This window comes from Perca fluviatilis, chromosome 19 (genome assembly GCF_010015445.1).
Source record: "Perca fluviatilis chromosome 19, GENO_Pfluv_1.0, whole genome shotgun sequence".
Taxonomy (NCBI): domain Eukaryota; kingdom Metazoa; phylum Chordata; class Actinopteri; order Perciformes; family Percidae; genus Perca; species Perca fluviatilis.
This window is the reverse complement of record NC_053130.1, coordinates 21,091,960-21,107,296: the sequence shown is the minus strand read 5'-3', so window position 1 is coordinate 21,107,296 and position 15,337 is coordinate 21,091,960. Positions and strand designations below refer to the sequence as shown.

Below are 15,337 nucleotides of genomic sequence, written 5' to 3'. Positions count from 1 at the left end.
TGGTAGATTTATTTATTTTAAATAATTGCATTGTTTACCCTTCAATTTTAACCACAGAGGAAGAAATGATTGTCACCATGATAACTATCTATGTGAATAAATGTCATACATTCGTGATATGTGGTGAATGTATTCCCAGAGATGGTTTAGAAGCAAGACACTGCCACTGAAAGTAATTCCTGAATCTGTGTCACGTGGGTTTCACCACTGCCACGCCTCTTTAGGTCCCCCATTGGTATTGAAACCAATGGGAGAAGTGAATGTGAACACAGATTTTAACCAATTCTTTCTGGCAACACAGATAGGCTAAAGTCAACTAACGTTTGCAAATGTTAGTTGTAATGCTAAATATGGCTTTTAGCAGTGTAAATATATGTTAGCAAAAAGAAAATATTGATAAATTATGCAAACATAACTTTTCATACACATGACTTTCACTACACTTCCTGGAAACAGGGCACAGTCCCAAACAAATACACTATTTTCTGCCAATTTAGAACGGTCTTGGTTGTTTCTTGTTACATGAAAAATACCTGTTCCCTTTTGTTTTTTTTGCTTGTGCTCTTCTCACTGGTTTGAAAACAGTGATGTAAAGTATCTATGCACCAACTGTTTTTTTTATAAATAATACCTAAGGATGAATTATTGAAATGTGATTGTTGCTTAATTAGTTTTGAATTTTTAATGTTGTTGAGACCAAATTTTCAGGCACTTTAAAGCAGACTTTCTGTATTGTCATCTCCTCACCTAGTACTTGAAGCACTCCACCAATGTAGCTTCTTGCATTTAACACAGTGTATTTTTAGTCTGATTGCCGCCTAATGTGTGATATTGTGTTAGCGAGCACCTATCCTGCTGAGGTGTCCTTGAGCAAGCCTCAGCCAACTGAAATGAGGAATTTCATTCAATTTCCATATGGAGATCAGTAACATATCACACATTATCACATTAGAAAGCTGCTTGAGCAGCTGATGAAGAGCTGCGACAGTCGTGCGGACTCTCTTGAGGAACCATCTGTTTGCTGCAAGGGTTCTAATTCAGATCATGGTCTGTCACACCTTTGGGCTATGTGGAAAACAAACCAAGACTTGATCTAGGACGTAAAGTAAGAAGCAAAGCTTCAAGTTGAACTACAGGTCTAAAACGTACCACCCTTGTAGAGAATGTACTGTATGTGTCTAGTGATGCTTCAATGTCCAGTACTGAATCTAATCCTTGGTCAGACTTTCACTGGGCTTTTGCGTAGCTATTCCACTATTAAGGTGAGAGTTTAGTTTTAGTTTAAAGTAAAGTAACAGCTTAGTGCTAGTTGATTTAGCCAGATGAGTATGGCGATGCCTCATCTGATGAAGTGCAGTTTATGTAGAAATAAAAACTAACATGGTGTCTGGATAGGTGTCTTAAATTTTTATACAACAGTATTTCAAATATGTTTGTTATTTATAAGGGTAAATACATGTAATATTTAAAGTAGCAGACCTGAAACTTTAGGAACTACCACTGTAGCTTTCCACTTTACTATAAATCATACAGTGCATGAATGGATGTGACGGCTGAACGTGACACCAAGAGTCAAAGTTATACAAAAACAAAGATGATCTTGTTAAAAAAAAATAAAAAAAGTCAGTGCTAATGAGGGGAAGTACTTCGACCAAACTGTCTGTGGAGTTGCATTGTGGGTAATGTAGTCCCCAGGTTTTGTCAAGGAAGAAAAACGCCCATAGTGAGTCAGACATTGTTATAGGAGAGCAATGCCTAACCGGCGGTCTTTTAATTATGTAAACAAAGGATGTTTGCTTGATGACAAAATGGAAATCATAACACCTAGATGTTTCTCTGACACATTTTGTCAGTAGATTAGTTTAAGTTCACTTAGGTATTTTATTCATGTGATTTTTCAAAAACTAGTTTTTATAATGAATGTTTACGTTAAGTACAAGAAAAGTTACAAGTGAACATAAAACACCCAAGAAGAAATAAAAGAGGAGCAAACAAAGAGAATTTATAATTATCATTTATAGTTCATGGTCATTTTCCTCATACTCATTCCAAGTACAGGTCTCCGGAAAGCAGAATTGACTGACAGAATGACAGAACAAACACAGAACAGTTGAAATGGAGACTTATTTTGAGCTATTCTCCTCTGGTTTTGCATCAGTCCAAGCACACATTTGACAATCTTATAATAACACTTGGAAACACACAGCAAGTTAATTTATTTTAATCACTGTCATCATCCATCATCATCATCATCATCATCATCATCATCATCGTAGCCGTCATCATCATCACTCATTTTCTTGGTCTTCATTCTCACTCATGTAAGTCAGGATTGAGGAGGAGGCAGTGATTCTTAAAAGAGAGCCACACAAGTTGTCATGCCACGCCTCTCCGCCATCAACACCTTGTGCAGTTTTTGGAAACGGTTAGGCTACTACTGGTCCGGGATCATCTATCTCAGGTTGGCATTTGTATAAAAACTATATAGGAACACATGTAAAACAGGGGAGAATCAAATTATTATCCAACTAAAAGAAAAAATGCAGATGTCTTCATAAAATTTTCTATGTCTAACAACACTTAATAACACTCATGTCTTCTTTTTGTCCTTTTTTTGTTTTATTCCAAAATGGTTGAGGAGCAGTTATAGTTTGCATCATCTATACAACAGGCTATAAAACACCACTTTGTCACAGTCCAGAAAGCACATATAGATGTGGTTGTACTGTATATAAACATATGTACTGTAATAAGATAATTTTGCGTGCATGGCTCCCAAATGATCACTTTAGAGACATCCCCCATGATTCTGAGGAAACTCTCTCCTTTGAGTTCACACAATGTGAAGACGAAGGCCCCCAGATTTTTTACTGGCACAATGGACATAGTCTTCCTTTAAAACATAGTCTTTCAAAAGAAACTAGTATCTGTTCTCATCTTTGCACTGCATCAGTCAGGTATTAGTCTTTGCCGGCCGTCACTGCCTCTTCAGTGAGTACTTTGGCGGATTCCTCGGAAATCCATCAGGGATTATTTCTTTCTCTCTTTTTTTTCTCTCTTCATCCACAGTAAATGTTTGGCGTATTTATGTATGCATTGTGTAATTTTCTCTAGAAAAAGTCTCTTCAACACAAACACAGGCAATGTATATGAAAACAGTAAGTGTGTAATGCTGAAGTGCATCAGCTCCTCTGTTTACCAGAAACAAGGGAGCTGGATCACATTATCCTGGCCTAGGAAACAAGTCACAGATGGGTTAATGTTGTTTGGTTGTCATGTTAGATATGTATTAAGTTCATTTTTAAACTGGTCTCCAGAGCCATTTTTTCCATCAGTCTCTTTCTGGACAGTAAATCCTTTCCACTGTCTCGAGGGCTTGAGTCTAAAGAAATTAATTTTTTTTCATATTTACTTTTCAGAGCATTGTCTTATAGGAAAAAATGACTAAATAATGTTCATCTTTGTTATTATACTGTACACATGTTGATGTCCTGATTTGTCTTTTCCATAAATGTTTAAATTGGTCTGGCAGAGACCACAGCTTTGAAAATCACACGTAGTACTCCTTGTCCTTGTTCTTCTTACCCTTGCTTGAGGTTTTTGCGGTGTTTACTGGTTTCTCTTTGACAATGGTACCGTTGGACTGCGCCGAGTTGCTGATGTAGTTGCGACTCTCGTCTACGTGGTACGAACCTTCGTCTCTGTTCCGGTATTTGTACATGGCGTAAAGCAGGATGAGAATACACAGCGCCGCTGCTGCTACGATGCCAACCACCATCCCTGTTGTGCTGCTGGACTCCCGGAAGACCTCCGATGTGCCTGGGTAACCCTTGGGTCCAGCGCCGGTGGGATTGGCTGCAAAGAATACAGAGATATGATTATCACAAATTTACAAAGCTCACTATCTTTTAGATTTTATCATGATTACTATGATGGGATTTTGGGTAGCGAACAGATGCATTTCGTCTCTGCGTTTGTAGATCAATATCGAAGTTTAATGTTGAATGATAGTACAGACATCATGCCTCAAGGTTGCTGTGGCTAAAAGTAGATGTTGGCTGATGTGATCGGCTTTCCTGGCTAAGAGAAGAGCATGCAGTTACACAGTGAAGCGACAAAAACAATGTTGATCAGATTCTGTCTAACTTAAACAAATTAATACACAAGTAGAATCTGAATCCTAATGCCTTTCACAATCCAATTTGTATGCTAGCTAAAACTGTCAAAAAATAACCCTCACAGTGAAATGAGACACATAAATACTACTACGTGGATTTTCTTATAAAACTCTTAAAGACCATATTTTACATCTTTACAAAATCCAAAATTACTTATAACTTTTAATAAATATAGCAGCTGGACATGTAGACTTTGCTTTACATATATGCCATTTTACCTATCTAATATACTGCCTGTCAGCAATATAATTCCTGCATATCATTATTCTGATGATAATCACTGCACTGTAATTGTTCATAATATGGGAGAGTGAAAAAGCTGAGGTGCTGTAGGATAAAGAGATTCAGAAGAGAAGCTGATAAGAAGACTAATGTATCCATGATGCATATAGAAGTATAGTTAAGCTCATAGCTCATTATATGTTTTACATCACAGTCATGAATGAACAGAGCACATTTACCAACATTCTATATATCCAAGCTGCATGACTGTATCACATAGTCTGTGAAAATAAATCTTTCCGAGAGAAACAATTGTTCTATTGACTCAGCAGATTTTGCCAAAGGCTGTCCCCACTCCTGTTCTGAAATGGTACCATTCAATGGAGCATATTCTGAAAACCCGTCAGCCAGCCCCCAGATATTATTCAGTCCTTCTGGCACGTCTCTCTGTGTGTTTTTGTAGCAGTCATCAATTCTGCTTAAGCCCTCTTTGTTGCGTTTGTGAAATCCAAACACTCAACACTAACATTTGGAAATGAAAGCACTCTGGTTCCGCTGGATTGGGGCAAAAAATATTTGAGGGACTTACAGCTGGGTTCAGATGATAGTTATGTACATTTACACTGGAGAAACTAACAATAACAAATGAATCATAAGTAGCTGTGTTGCCCTGTAGGTCTGAATTATTTCCCGTGTTGACTGGACAGTAATGTTAAAGGTATTCAGCAAGCTTTGCAGTATTGCACTTTGCTGCTTCTTCTTGTCCTTGGCCGCAGAGTGCTGAAACAGTCTTATGGAGTGATGCTCTGAATATACTGTAGCAACAGGAATCCTCCACTCTGAAGGAATATATAGACCACTTTGTCACTCCCTGTACAGGACCTTTAAGCTGGTTTCACACCGGCGTGCGGCAACTGCCTAGCTTCAAGGACCTTTCCCAAAAAAGCAACGCCTTTTTTTAAAAGCGGCATCTGCTGCCCGACGGTTACAGCCAGAAGTTCAGCCCCGTGAACTCTGGGTGGCAGAGCAAAATCTTTGCTGTTCACATGGGCGGCAATCGCTTTACCCCTACCACCATGATCAAAACTGTTTCCCCCCTGCTGAGTTACTGTGTGAAAGCCCCATTAGTATGGTCTAGTGTACTTTGATAATGTAATATTAAATATAATATGAATGCTAGAGATTTATTTTGAAGGTGAAATGTAAAACCAGAGTGTGTTAGCACGGTCAAAGTGTGACTTCCAAACAAAGAAAAATGTCGTACTATGTGCTGCAACCTTGATTGGCACAAGGTTTGTCAGCTTTAGTTACATACTGTATGTGTTTCATATTGATAAACATTTTAACATCTTTTAATGGTTTTACTATGTTTCAAAGTAAGTACATTACTATATACTATGAAACTATAATACTGATCTGAATATTCATGAACATTCATTTCATATCAGTCATCAAAGTGAATTGATTTCCATGAAATTTAATATTAAAATTAATTTTTGCTGTCCCACATTTCTCAATAATTGCATCTTCAGCTTTTACATCAAACAAGCTTTAGAAAGAAATGTCACTTTAAAACAAGAACCACAACAATGTCTCTTTATTATTTCAGTCCTTTGATCTTGGCCAGTCAGAGTGATATTTCCACACAAATAACTTTCTTCTTAAGCTAGAACTCAGTATCCATAGTTGTGAGCAACTCTCTATCCATCTCTTACATCAAAAGGAAACTATATTGAAAACAAAATGTTGCTGCCATTGAAGTCATAATCACCTTGTCTCATCTTATCAAATCCTTATTCTATGACAGACAAAGTTCTCTGAGCAAAGAGGGCAGTTCTTGTTCTCATTGTATAAAAAGGTTTTCTCCCTGATCCGTGAAGGACAGACCGAACTAATTAGATACAGCACATCCTGCCATCCTGCCTGTCCTTTAGATTACAGTAAATACAAGCAGCAATGTGCCAATGCATGCCTGCATTGCATGTTTTCTCTTTTTCTATTTACTACGGATCACATATACTTTACATCACAGCTAACCATTCTTGAAACTATGCTAATTTATTTAGGATTTTTGGATGAATTTTTCTCGGGATCTATTGGCTTCCATACATTTGTTTTTTTCATTATGATAATGCTAGAAAATCTTTGATCTACCACAGTGAACATCAATTCTACTTTGAGTTTAGCTGATGTTACATTATGTTAAGTATGCATAATTCGCAGCTGAGGAGCTATAACTTACCAGCAAACAATTTGCAAACATTAAACGTCCTTCCACATTGGACTATATGTCACATCTATTTCACTGTTACTTTTGTTATTATCCAGTGTTTACACAATAATTAACTTGAAATATTCGATAACAATAAGAGCATGCTGCACTTTTCGGGATCTGTTCTGCCAGTGAATAGGGAAGTGATTACACATCAGCATAGCCCACTCCATATTCTGAAAGCTGTCCAAGTTATAACAGCGCTCCTCATGTCTCTGATAGCCCTCTTCACTCTCTCTCTCTCTCTCTCTCTCTCTCTCTCTCTCTCTCATGAGTCTCACTCAGTGTTGATGGCTTTAGAGATAAAGTACTTTTTTGATTGCATTCATTTCTCCTCTTGAGTGACAGCTTAATGTTCACTCTTTGTGAATGGGGTAATATTAGCTAATGACCCATATAGATGGCCCATATGTCTATCTTAGGTGTATCTTGTTCATGCCATACCTAAAGGGCATGGAAAAGTATAAACTGTAAAGGGCAAAAGTTCTCTAAGCTGTCTGCCAGGAGAAGAGATGCTGCCGTTCATTGACATGTTTTCCACCATGGTTAGACTGATCAGGGGTTCAAGTATGCTCCCAATGCCAGCAGACATTCAAGGGCAAGTGGAGAGAACCACTGGTGGATTGAGTGTGACTGAGCGTTGCAACAGATTAGCTCTGCTTGTGACAAGCCCACTTATCCTTGCAGACAGGTGTGAAGAATGCTCTTGCCTTGTGGGCAAAAGCCACTGGTTGACACGGCTCTTCCCCAGCAAGCCATTGTGTGGGCATTAATGGTGAGTTACTTTCATATTTGCTATCTACCCTTTGTTCAGGGTCAAAAAGTTGAAAGTGTAGATAACATAGCAGGTTGATAGAGGAGAGAGCTCTCGATGTGGCACTGAAGGGTTGTATTTGAGTATTCCTAGAGCAAGGTAATAGAGTTGGAAGAGTTCAGGAGGCAAGCGGCCTCAGCCTGCTATATCACAAGCCGTGCGTTAACAGCACCATGGTGCACTGTGATGTAACACCTCTACCGCTGGGCTTTGCTATTTCCTCTTGCTTGGATCTGTTGATTGGCTCCCCACAGGCTGAGTTCACACAGATACTTTATCATTGGGAGACCCTCAACCAACTGACCACAATTTTTCTTTCATTCCTGAAAAGTCAAACAAAGTAAAATAAATAGCCCATATGATCTTCAATCAATTTTACATTCACACAGAAAGATTCTAGCCAAAACTTTAATCATTTCCAGCAAAATCCAATTTAATATCATAAAAAAGAAAGCTGAGTAGTGACCACCAATTAAAGGATCAACACTGCATTTAGCACAGTGCTGACTCAGCCATGTTTTGTCCAAAAAAGATTAGCATTCATTACAGCTCATTAGCTTTCATTTAGCCTCAGCAGTGTCTATCAAACAGCCACCTGAAGACAAGTGGGGATCTTTCCTATTCCCTTAGATTAACTGATACACATGATGATGCGGCTCATTTATTAATGAGTCTGGCTGTGCACCCAGCCCCGCTTTCCCACAAGATGGGTTCAGGCAAAGTAATGTGGCAGACACAAGGCCTTCAAGAAAGCCTTATAAGACCTCAGTCAAAATACATCTGTTCATTAGCACTCCATCACCTCAGAATGAAGGCACATAAACTGAGAAAGAAATAGCGCCTGAAACAAGTGTTTAAAATGATGGCTGCTCTTATTCGCTCTACTCGAGCGTACCCAAGGGTAAAATTAGACATGGGGGAAATGACCTTAAAGTGGTGCCTAGCTTCACGGCAGCATGGCGGGGGTGCACTTGTGAAGCAATAGAGGTATGCTCAGGGGGGTTAACTTTTGAAGGATTGCAGTTGTGTAAAAAGTGCCAAAACAACTTTCTCCTCTCCATCTCATACCAGAGCGAGATTTAAATTACAGTATCACATCCACACCATCATAGAGTCCTTGCTGTTTTATTCACAAGGACAACAGTTAATGTTTCAGTCATTTAGTCACAAATCATTTGCTTTCACCAAGCCTTTGCTGAGATTTGTCTTGAAGAGACGCGCAAGAAAATAAATAAAGAAGCACAGATGATCCTATACATGACCCTTACCCATAAATGATAGTGAAAAAAAATGAAATAGCCTGGCCAGGAATCACATTCACCATACAGAGAGGCACTGAAGAGTGCAATGACATTAGCACTGAGAATGGCTTGGCTTCAATGTTCAGGTAACTGCAGGGTTTATTTGATAGCTATATTTGATTTCCTCTTAATTCTACCTGGATTCTACAATGTGGATGCACAAGCTCGCCTCTTAGAGATATTAGCGTAGGTGCAATGGAACTTGTCATTTAAAAGCCTGTGAAACACCCAATTTGATTCCCCTTCTTTTTGCCTGACTTCTTTTTGCCATATGCTCTCAAGGAGAGGAATGGGATCAGAGATTCTACACTGTCAGGCGGGATTTAAATAAATGGTCCTCTTCAAAGACTATTTTTCCTCATTTGTCTCCAGCAAGAAGGTTCATTTGTTTGGTAATTTGTAACAGTGTGAGCAGGTTGACGGGGGCCATGGACGAAGGAAAACGCAGAGAGCAGAGCCGGGGGGTTACTTCAGGTGTGCGTGAGGCTTGTTGAGAGGTAATGGAGCAACCAGGATTACTTAGGATATATTGAATGGACAGACTGGGGCTTGACCTTTCATTAACTGGTGGTGGTAATGGGTCGAAAAGAGTTTAGGAGAGTACACACGGACAATGCTTTTTCATAAATTCGATGCACTATGGCCATGCAGAGTTTAGAATCAGGCAAAAATACTTCAAAGAATAAAGTTATTTTTAGTAAAAAAGGTAATGAAAGGAGAGGTTGTTTGAACTCGGCCCTCTGCAACCTATATACAGTTAATAAACAGAGATGAGTTGAGTGGTGCATCGTGCATCTTTGAGAGCTTAAGAAGGTGGGTCTGTGGGATGCCTTCAGAGCGTCCCCAGGCTTAATTGGCATGCTCGGTGACACGTTGCTGTTATCCAGCCAGATTACTGTTATACCATCTTCTTACTTCACATATCCAGCTGTAATCATTAGCTGTCAGAGCCGTCATATAGTTGGGGATCAGTCTGCAGACAGGTCACTGTATCAACTGCTGCAGAGCCAAAACACTTATTAAATCCCTCTTCCTCTTTAATCATCTGAGTGTCCTCAAGAAGTGATGCGAGCCATCCTGTTCTTGTGACATGCTGGCAGCATGCCTGATGACAGCATGTGTGTGTGAGCCTGAAGTGGCCCTGCTCATGCTGATGGTGGATGGTGAACAGAGAGCTGAGTGAGCATGAAGTGAGGTCCAAGAGCGAATTATTAAAAGGTGTCTGAATTAGCACAGTAAAAGGTATGGTACAGTTTAAGCCTTTGCCGAGAGGGGCTCCACTTAAAGAGGCAAGATGAAAGAAGGCGGCTGAGCTTACTCGGCTTGAACGTCAAGTCTGGAGTGCGTCTCTTGATTAGATTCCTACATTCCAGTTACATGTTCTTAGGGTCTATATTTGTGTTATATATACAGCCGACCTGTAGCTACACAGGAGCTTTCCATTGCACAAAAGCTTAATAGTCTTCTGCAGAAGATAATCAGATCTAAACTACAGACTCACACTGTGTTATTTAAAACTTTTGACACAAACCGTTCTGCACACTGTGTCTCTGAAGTGTGAAAGCGCTCTTTTTGTTAGTTGTTCCAATATCTCTGCATATTAATCCTCAAATCACATCTTTTTAATCAAACTAGTGGCTCAAAGAAATGTTGATCAATAAAAAAAATATGCTCATTGTACTTGGAAATATATAGTTTACGAAGAAGTATTTAATTCTGTGAAAGCTAAAGTTTATCTTTTATTAGAGACTATTTCACATTCTCAAAGCAACATGATGGCCAGCATTATGTGATAAATATTCTATTTTTCTGGCTTGGAAAAAGACAGTAAGTGCAAAGTTTCAAGGTCTTTTATACTGTCGCAGGATCGAGAAGTCAATTAAGAAAAATGCAGTGTTTACGTGCATTTTACTGATTGGTCAACTAGGAATTGGTGGGTAGTATTTCTAAGCCCTAGCTTACTTATACCATTAACATAACTGACCTTTGGCTTGGCTTGCTTTTCTTGGAAAAGCAAAGTCTTTCATGCCCTACTTAGACTTATAAACAGACACATTGTGTTAGCATCAATGTCAGCACACCCAAAAGACGTGTGGTAGAAAAATAAAAATAATTGAAAATATAAATACGGTGGGATCAGTAAAGAGAAAGACTGACAGTAAGTGTGAAATCCTGTTTTCTCTCAGAACACACTCCATTTTAAATAGAATGTAGAAAGAAGACTTGGACGGCATAATCCTCAGTGAAAGAGTGCCGAAAGACAAAAATGGCAGAATTCAATGAGATTGTCTGCATGAATTGGCAAAGTATGCATTAAGAACAGCAATGTTTTTTCCACAAAAAAACATGCAATGTACTTGAAGGTCATCAGTGTTGTTTGGTGGGCATGAGCTGTGATCACAGTCAATGAGCATTCAGTCTTCAGAAGGGTTTTTCATTTGTTAAACCATCTCTGCTAGTGGCAGTCTGTTGGCATGCAAGGTGCATGCCACTGTGTTCAGCAAAGGAAGGAATAAACACACAGAGTTCCAGCTGGGTATGATTGAATAACCTAGGGCAGTGACCTCTTAAGCCAGCACAGTGCTCTTAGTGTTTCATTTATCTCACAGCTACTTTTAAAACAATAACTTACTCTAATTCTTTTCCCCTCCTGTCTGGGTGCATTCCAGTCATTGCCGTTGGGTTAAAGAGAGTATTCATTTGCAGTTTGATTTATTGGTTTACTCTATGTATTGTTTCCGCACCCATAAATTAGATCTATTAAAACAAATGTCAAACACATTAGTAGCGGCTACAGTAATGTCACTGCAGAATGCTTGAGGATAGAAAAAGATGAGAGCATAGAGATAAGAGGAAACTAGAGATAATTAACCTTAACCTGCCTATAGGCAATGTACAGCGGGCTACTGGAGCTGAGAGTAAAAGCACTGAAAGATTATTTGTGAAATGTAGAAGGGTGCGTACTGTATACCAAAACTCTCACTGAGGGTGCTGGTGTGTACTTGCATTTGACAAGAAGCCCATTTCTTTCATAAAAATCATATTTCACATGACTGCATGTTGCATAATTAATGATAGTGGAAAATGTGTAAACATATTAAAGATGAACATCTGGCTGATGCTGATGCAATGTTAGGATAGATCACCCTCCTGTGCCCTCTGCCCAAGGCATCATGCATACTGGGGTTTGCTCTCCAGTAACTATTATGGGAGTGTCATTTTGGCATGGTACTATGAGTATTCCTTTTAAAGCAAAATGTAAATGTAACAAAACAGCTAGCTAGCCAGCTAAAACGGAGAATTGTCGTTTTTTACATTCAAGCCATTGCCAAAGGAGATGCTACAAAGCTAAATAGGACTATCAGCTCCATATAACTCTCTCTCTATTCCTCAGAATGGCTATGTTCAGAAGATTGTGGCGTCTGGTCACTTTCCCGCACAGAAATTCAAATTAAGATAATTACCTCTTCTGAAGAGTCTATCATGTTTTTTTAATCCTCCGTGTCCTCCTTGGCTACTAGCAACTGTGTAAGGCTTGTATCATGTGGACGCGCCAACAGTGTTGTCATTACTTAGAATTCCTCATGGCGGCGACAGAAACTACGCACTATAGCTTTAAAATAAGCTAACTAGCTGCTCACGGTAGCTTCATACTGTACTTAGCGTACAGACACGTGAAAGGGATCAATCTGCTCATCTAACTCTCTCTATTGTTAAGTATATTCATTTTTTTTGCAATTATTACTTCAACAGAATGCAGCAATACTGATATGCTTATATTCAAATGCAATTCTAGAAAAACTATACAGTAATACACTTGGACCCAAGGCTCAGTGCTCTGACAATATTACTGTAAATAGAAATTCTCGCATTTTTTTTATTAACAGCATATATTTTTCATTACTAAAAAAATGTGATATAAAATAATATGATTTGGTGAGTAGAATTTGATTAATTTAAACAAATATAGAGGACTAGCAGCAAAAACCCCAAATGATGGGGAACAAAGGCATTTGCAGGCTGTAACCTTGGATATGGGTCACCGTGCAGCAGCTGCCCTCCATCAACGGCCTGCATGACGCCAATGAAATGAAGCAGGCAGGTAAGAGACATCCGTTCTATTTGACCCCATGCAGCTCGGCAACAACCTGTTCTATTAACTTTCACCATGAAAACTGAGGTTGGTACTTGAAAATCAGCACCGACCACCACCTCGGGAGACTGTTCATGAGGCTATTTTCACACAACTGCGCAATTTTCTTCAGATGATTAGCTAACACTTTATCGTGGCCTTTAAATGAACAATCTTTTTTTTGTGTGGAAAGTGTAGCATTTTAAGGTAAATGTCAGGATGTATATAGTATTTCTGTAACATCAGACTTGCCCTTAAAGGCAAATTAGGTTATTATGCAGCATATTCGTGTATCTCCTGATAAAGGTGAGGTGAGATCACACGGAAGCTAAAGCACTTGCTTATATGCACACTCCCCGAACAAGCCTCCCATTACAGATCAGTTGTGTTGCAGCAACATGGGTCTGTGTATTCCTCAGTGGTTTCCTGAACCGGGGGGTGTGAGATTCAATTTGCTGCAGTATGATCTAATCTGAGTCCTGCCGGGTGATAAGCTCTGCTGGTACCACTGGCTTTCCATGGTTTCCGGAGGTAAGAGCAATAAAGTATGGCAATAAGTAAGTTTACCCGATTGATGTCACTCAACAGCTGATACACAGAATGATCTAGAGCTGACCTTGGGCCAGTGATAGCTCACATAAAAGTCTGCTTCAAAGCTCACCTCTAGGGATCGCTTATGCACCAACATCATCCTGTATACATGCGCTGTGAAGCCTGAGCACAAGGTTGAGAGAAACACAAATATCAAGAGTGTGCGCATCTGGCCTCTGCTTTTGAGTTGCCAGACAGAACAGACGGTAAGGTGTAAAATAATATATTATTGGTATGTTAAAAAGGAGTTGGCTGAACAGTAATATGAGAAAGTGGTCCTTTATCAGCGACAGTGGATCCTTTATGCACAGCAACCCCGTCTGAGATGTGGTGAGTGCTTGGCAGAGCGTGTGAATTGTTCTGAATGTAGATATTAATCAGGATACGGTGTTAGACAGCTGCCACCCTGGGAGTCCGCAGCTCTGGTGTCAAATCCCCTTCAGTGATCACAGAAGGAGAGGGATACTCTGCTGTGGGAGTGTGCGTCCCTGAGCATCACACAGTTCGCGACTGATGTTTTGGCAGATGCCCTTGTCATAAAATATCATAATGCAAGCTGCTAGTGTGAATCAGTGCACAGACCAATCTCCTGTGGATGATATTTGACAGAGGTAGCAGATGTACATTGGAAGTACCTATTGTGATGCTGCCCAATGGGAATCTAACGTGCAGTATGAGAGTTATAGGAAGGGAGTTACTGTGGCAAAAGCTAATCTTGCTAGTGGAAGGCCAGAGTAACAGGAAGAGAGACAGACTAGAAAGTTGATAGTCTTTGCTGTGAGGCAGACATTAATTTAGTGGAGGTTTTATGACCACATACTGATCGATAGCACATCTAGATGGAGTGGTGGGCCTTGGGTCTGGACTTAATTGTTCTCTGTGTGTCTCATCACTTCAGAATGCATTTGAAAATCCTTCTATTCAAAAGGCAGGAGCAAGGGTTAGACTTAATTGCCTTCCGTGTGTGGCAAGGTAAGAGATTAAAAGTTTGCCCGTATTGCAGGGAACAAACAGATTTACAATTCCAATTTGTAAGAGTAAAACTGATAAAAACAGAGTTAAAAAAAGTGCTGTATTTGTTTAAATATTTGAGGACTGTTACAACTGTGGACAAAAATATTTTGTATGTTTTATGAAGAAAAAAACACCTAATATGTGTGGAGTTTACGCAATCGTAAACTCCAAAGGATGTCACATGCAGCTAGCGTGAACAATAGTACATGAGAAACAACAGGATTAACTCCTACTGCTCGCTGTAGAGCAGCGGGGACCCTCTACACACAAAAATCAGCCTTCTCACACTCCTCTCAGGGTTTACCCTCCTTGATATCGTGAGTTTGGAGTCATGTTGGTCTGATAATTACTTGTGCGTTGTTCTGTCGTTCTGAGAACTCTTCTGTTTGTGCATAAGCAAAAGCCATGAGCTGACGACAAAATAGGTGTTCAATTAAAACATGGTAATAACAGATGCTATGACATACAAAACAAAGTAAGCAGTGTGGAATTTTAAGTTATGCATGCAATTATCACAGACAGAGCTGTTCTGAAAAAAGTGTTGATGTTGGGTGAGTTAAATCTTGACGGGTGGAAGCCAAATAATCTATTAAAAACCAGAAGATAAAACTATTATCATGCAACGATCAGTAGCAACTAACTGAAGAAAAAGCAATAGGTCACATTACAGAAATAGTTTTGGGAAATGTGCTTTATTTATTTGCCACAAGTTACATGAGATGATTGATATCATGTCTGTGCAGTAACTATGATTCTAGAACCAGAAGCCGCTTAGCTTAGCTTAGCATAAAGACTGGAAACAGGGGGAAACAT

At 39.4% G+C, this 15,337-nt stretch overlaps 1 protein-coding gene across 42 annotated transcripts in view; it reads right to left on the bottom strand.

Annotated features, from left to right (window-relative positions):
* Positions 1-1,996: 1,996 nt before the first annotated feature.
* Positions 1,997-15,337, bottom strand: part of LOC120547712 (neurexin-1a) — a 265,714-nt gene continuing 252,373 nt past the window's right edge. For 41 of the 42 annotated variants that reach the window (XM_039783274.1, XM_039783276.1, XM_039783275.1 and 38 more), the window contains one exon: positions 1,997-3,855. In XM_039783274.1, the coding sequence (XP_039639208.1) occupies positions 3,551-3,855 (305 nt within the window). In that variant the 3' untranslated portion in view covers positions 1,997-3,550. The remainder of the gene's footprint in view (positions 3,856-15,337) is intronic. The other variant, XM_039783281.1, reaches the window with a different exon arrangement.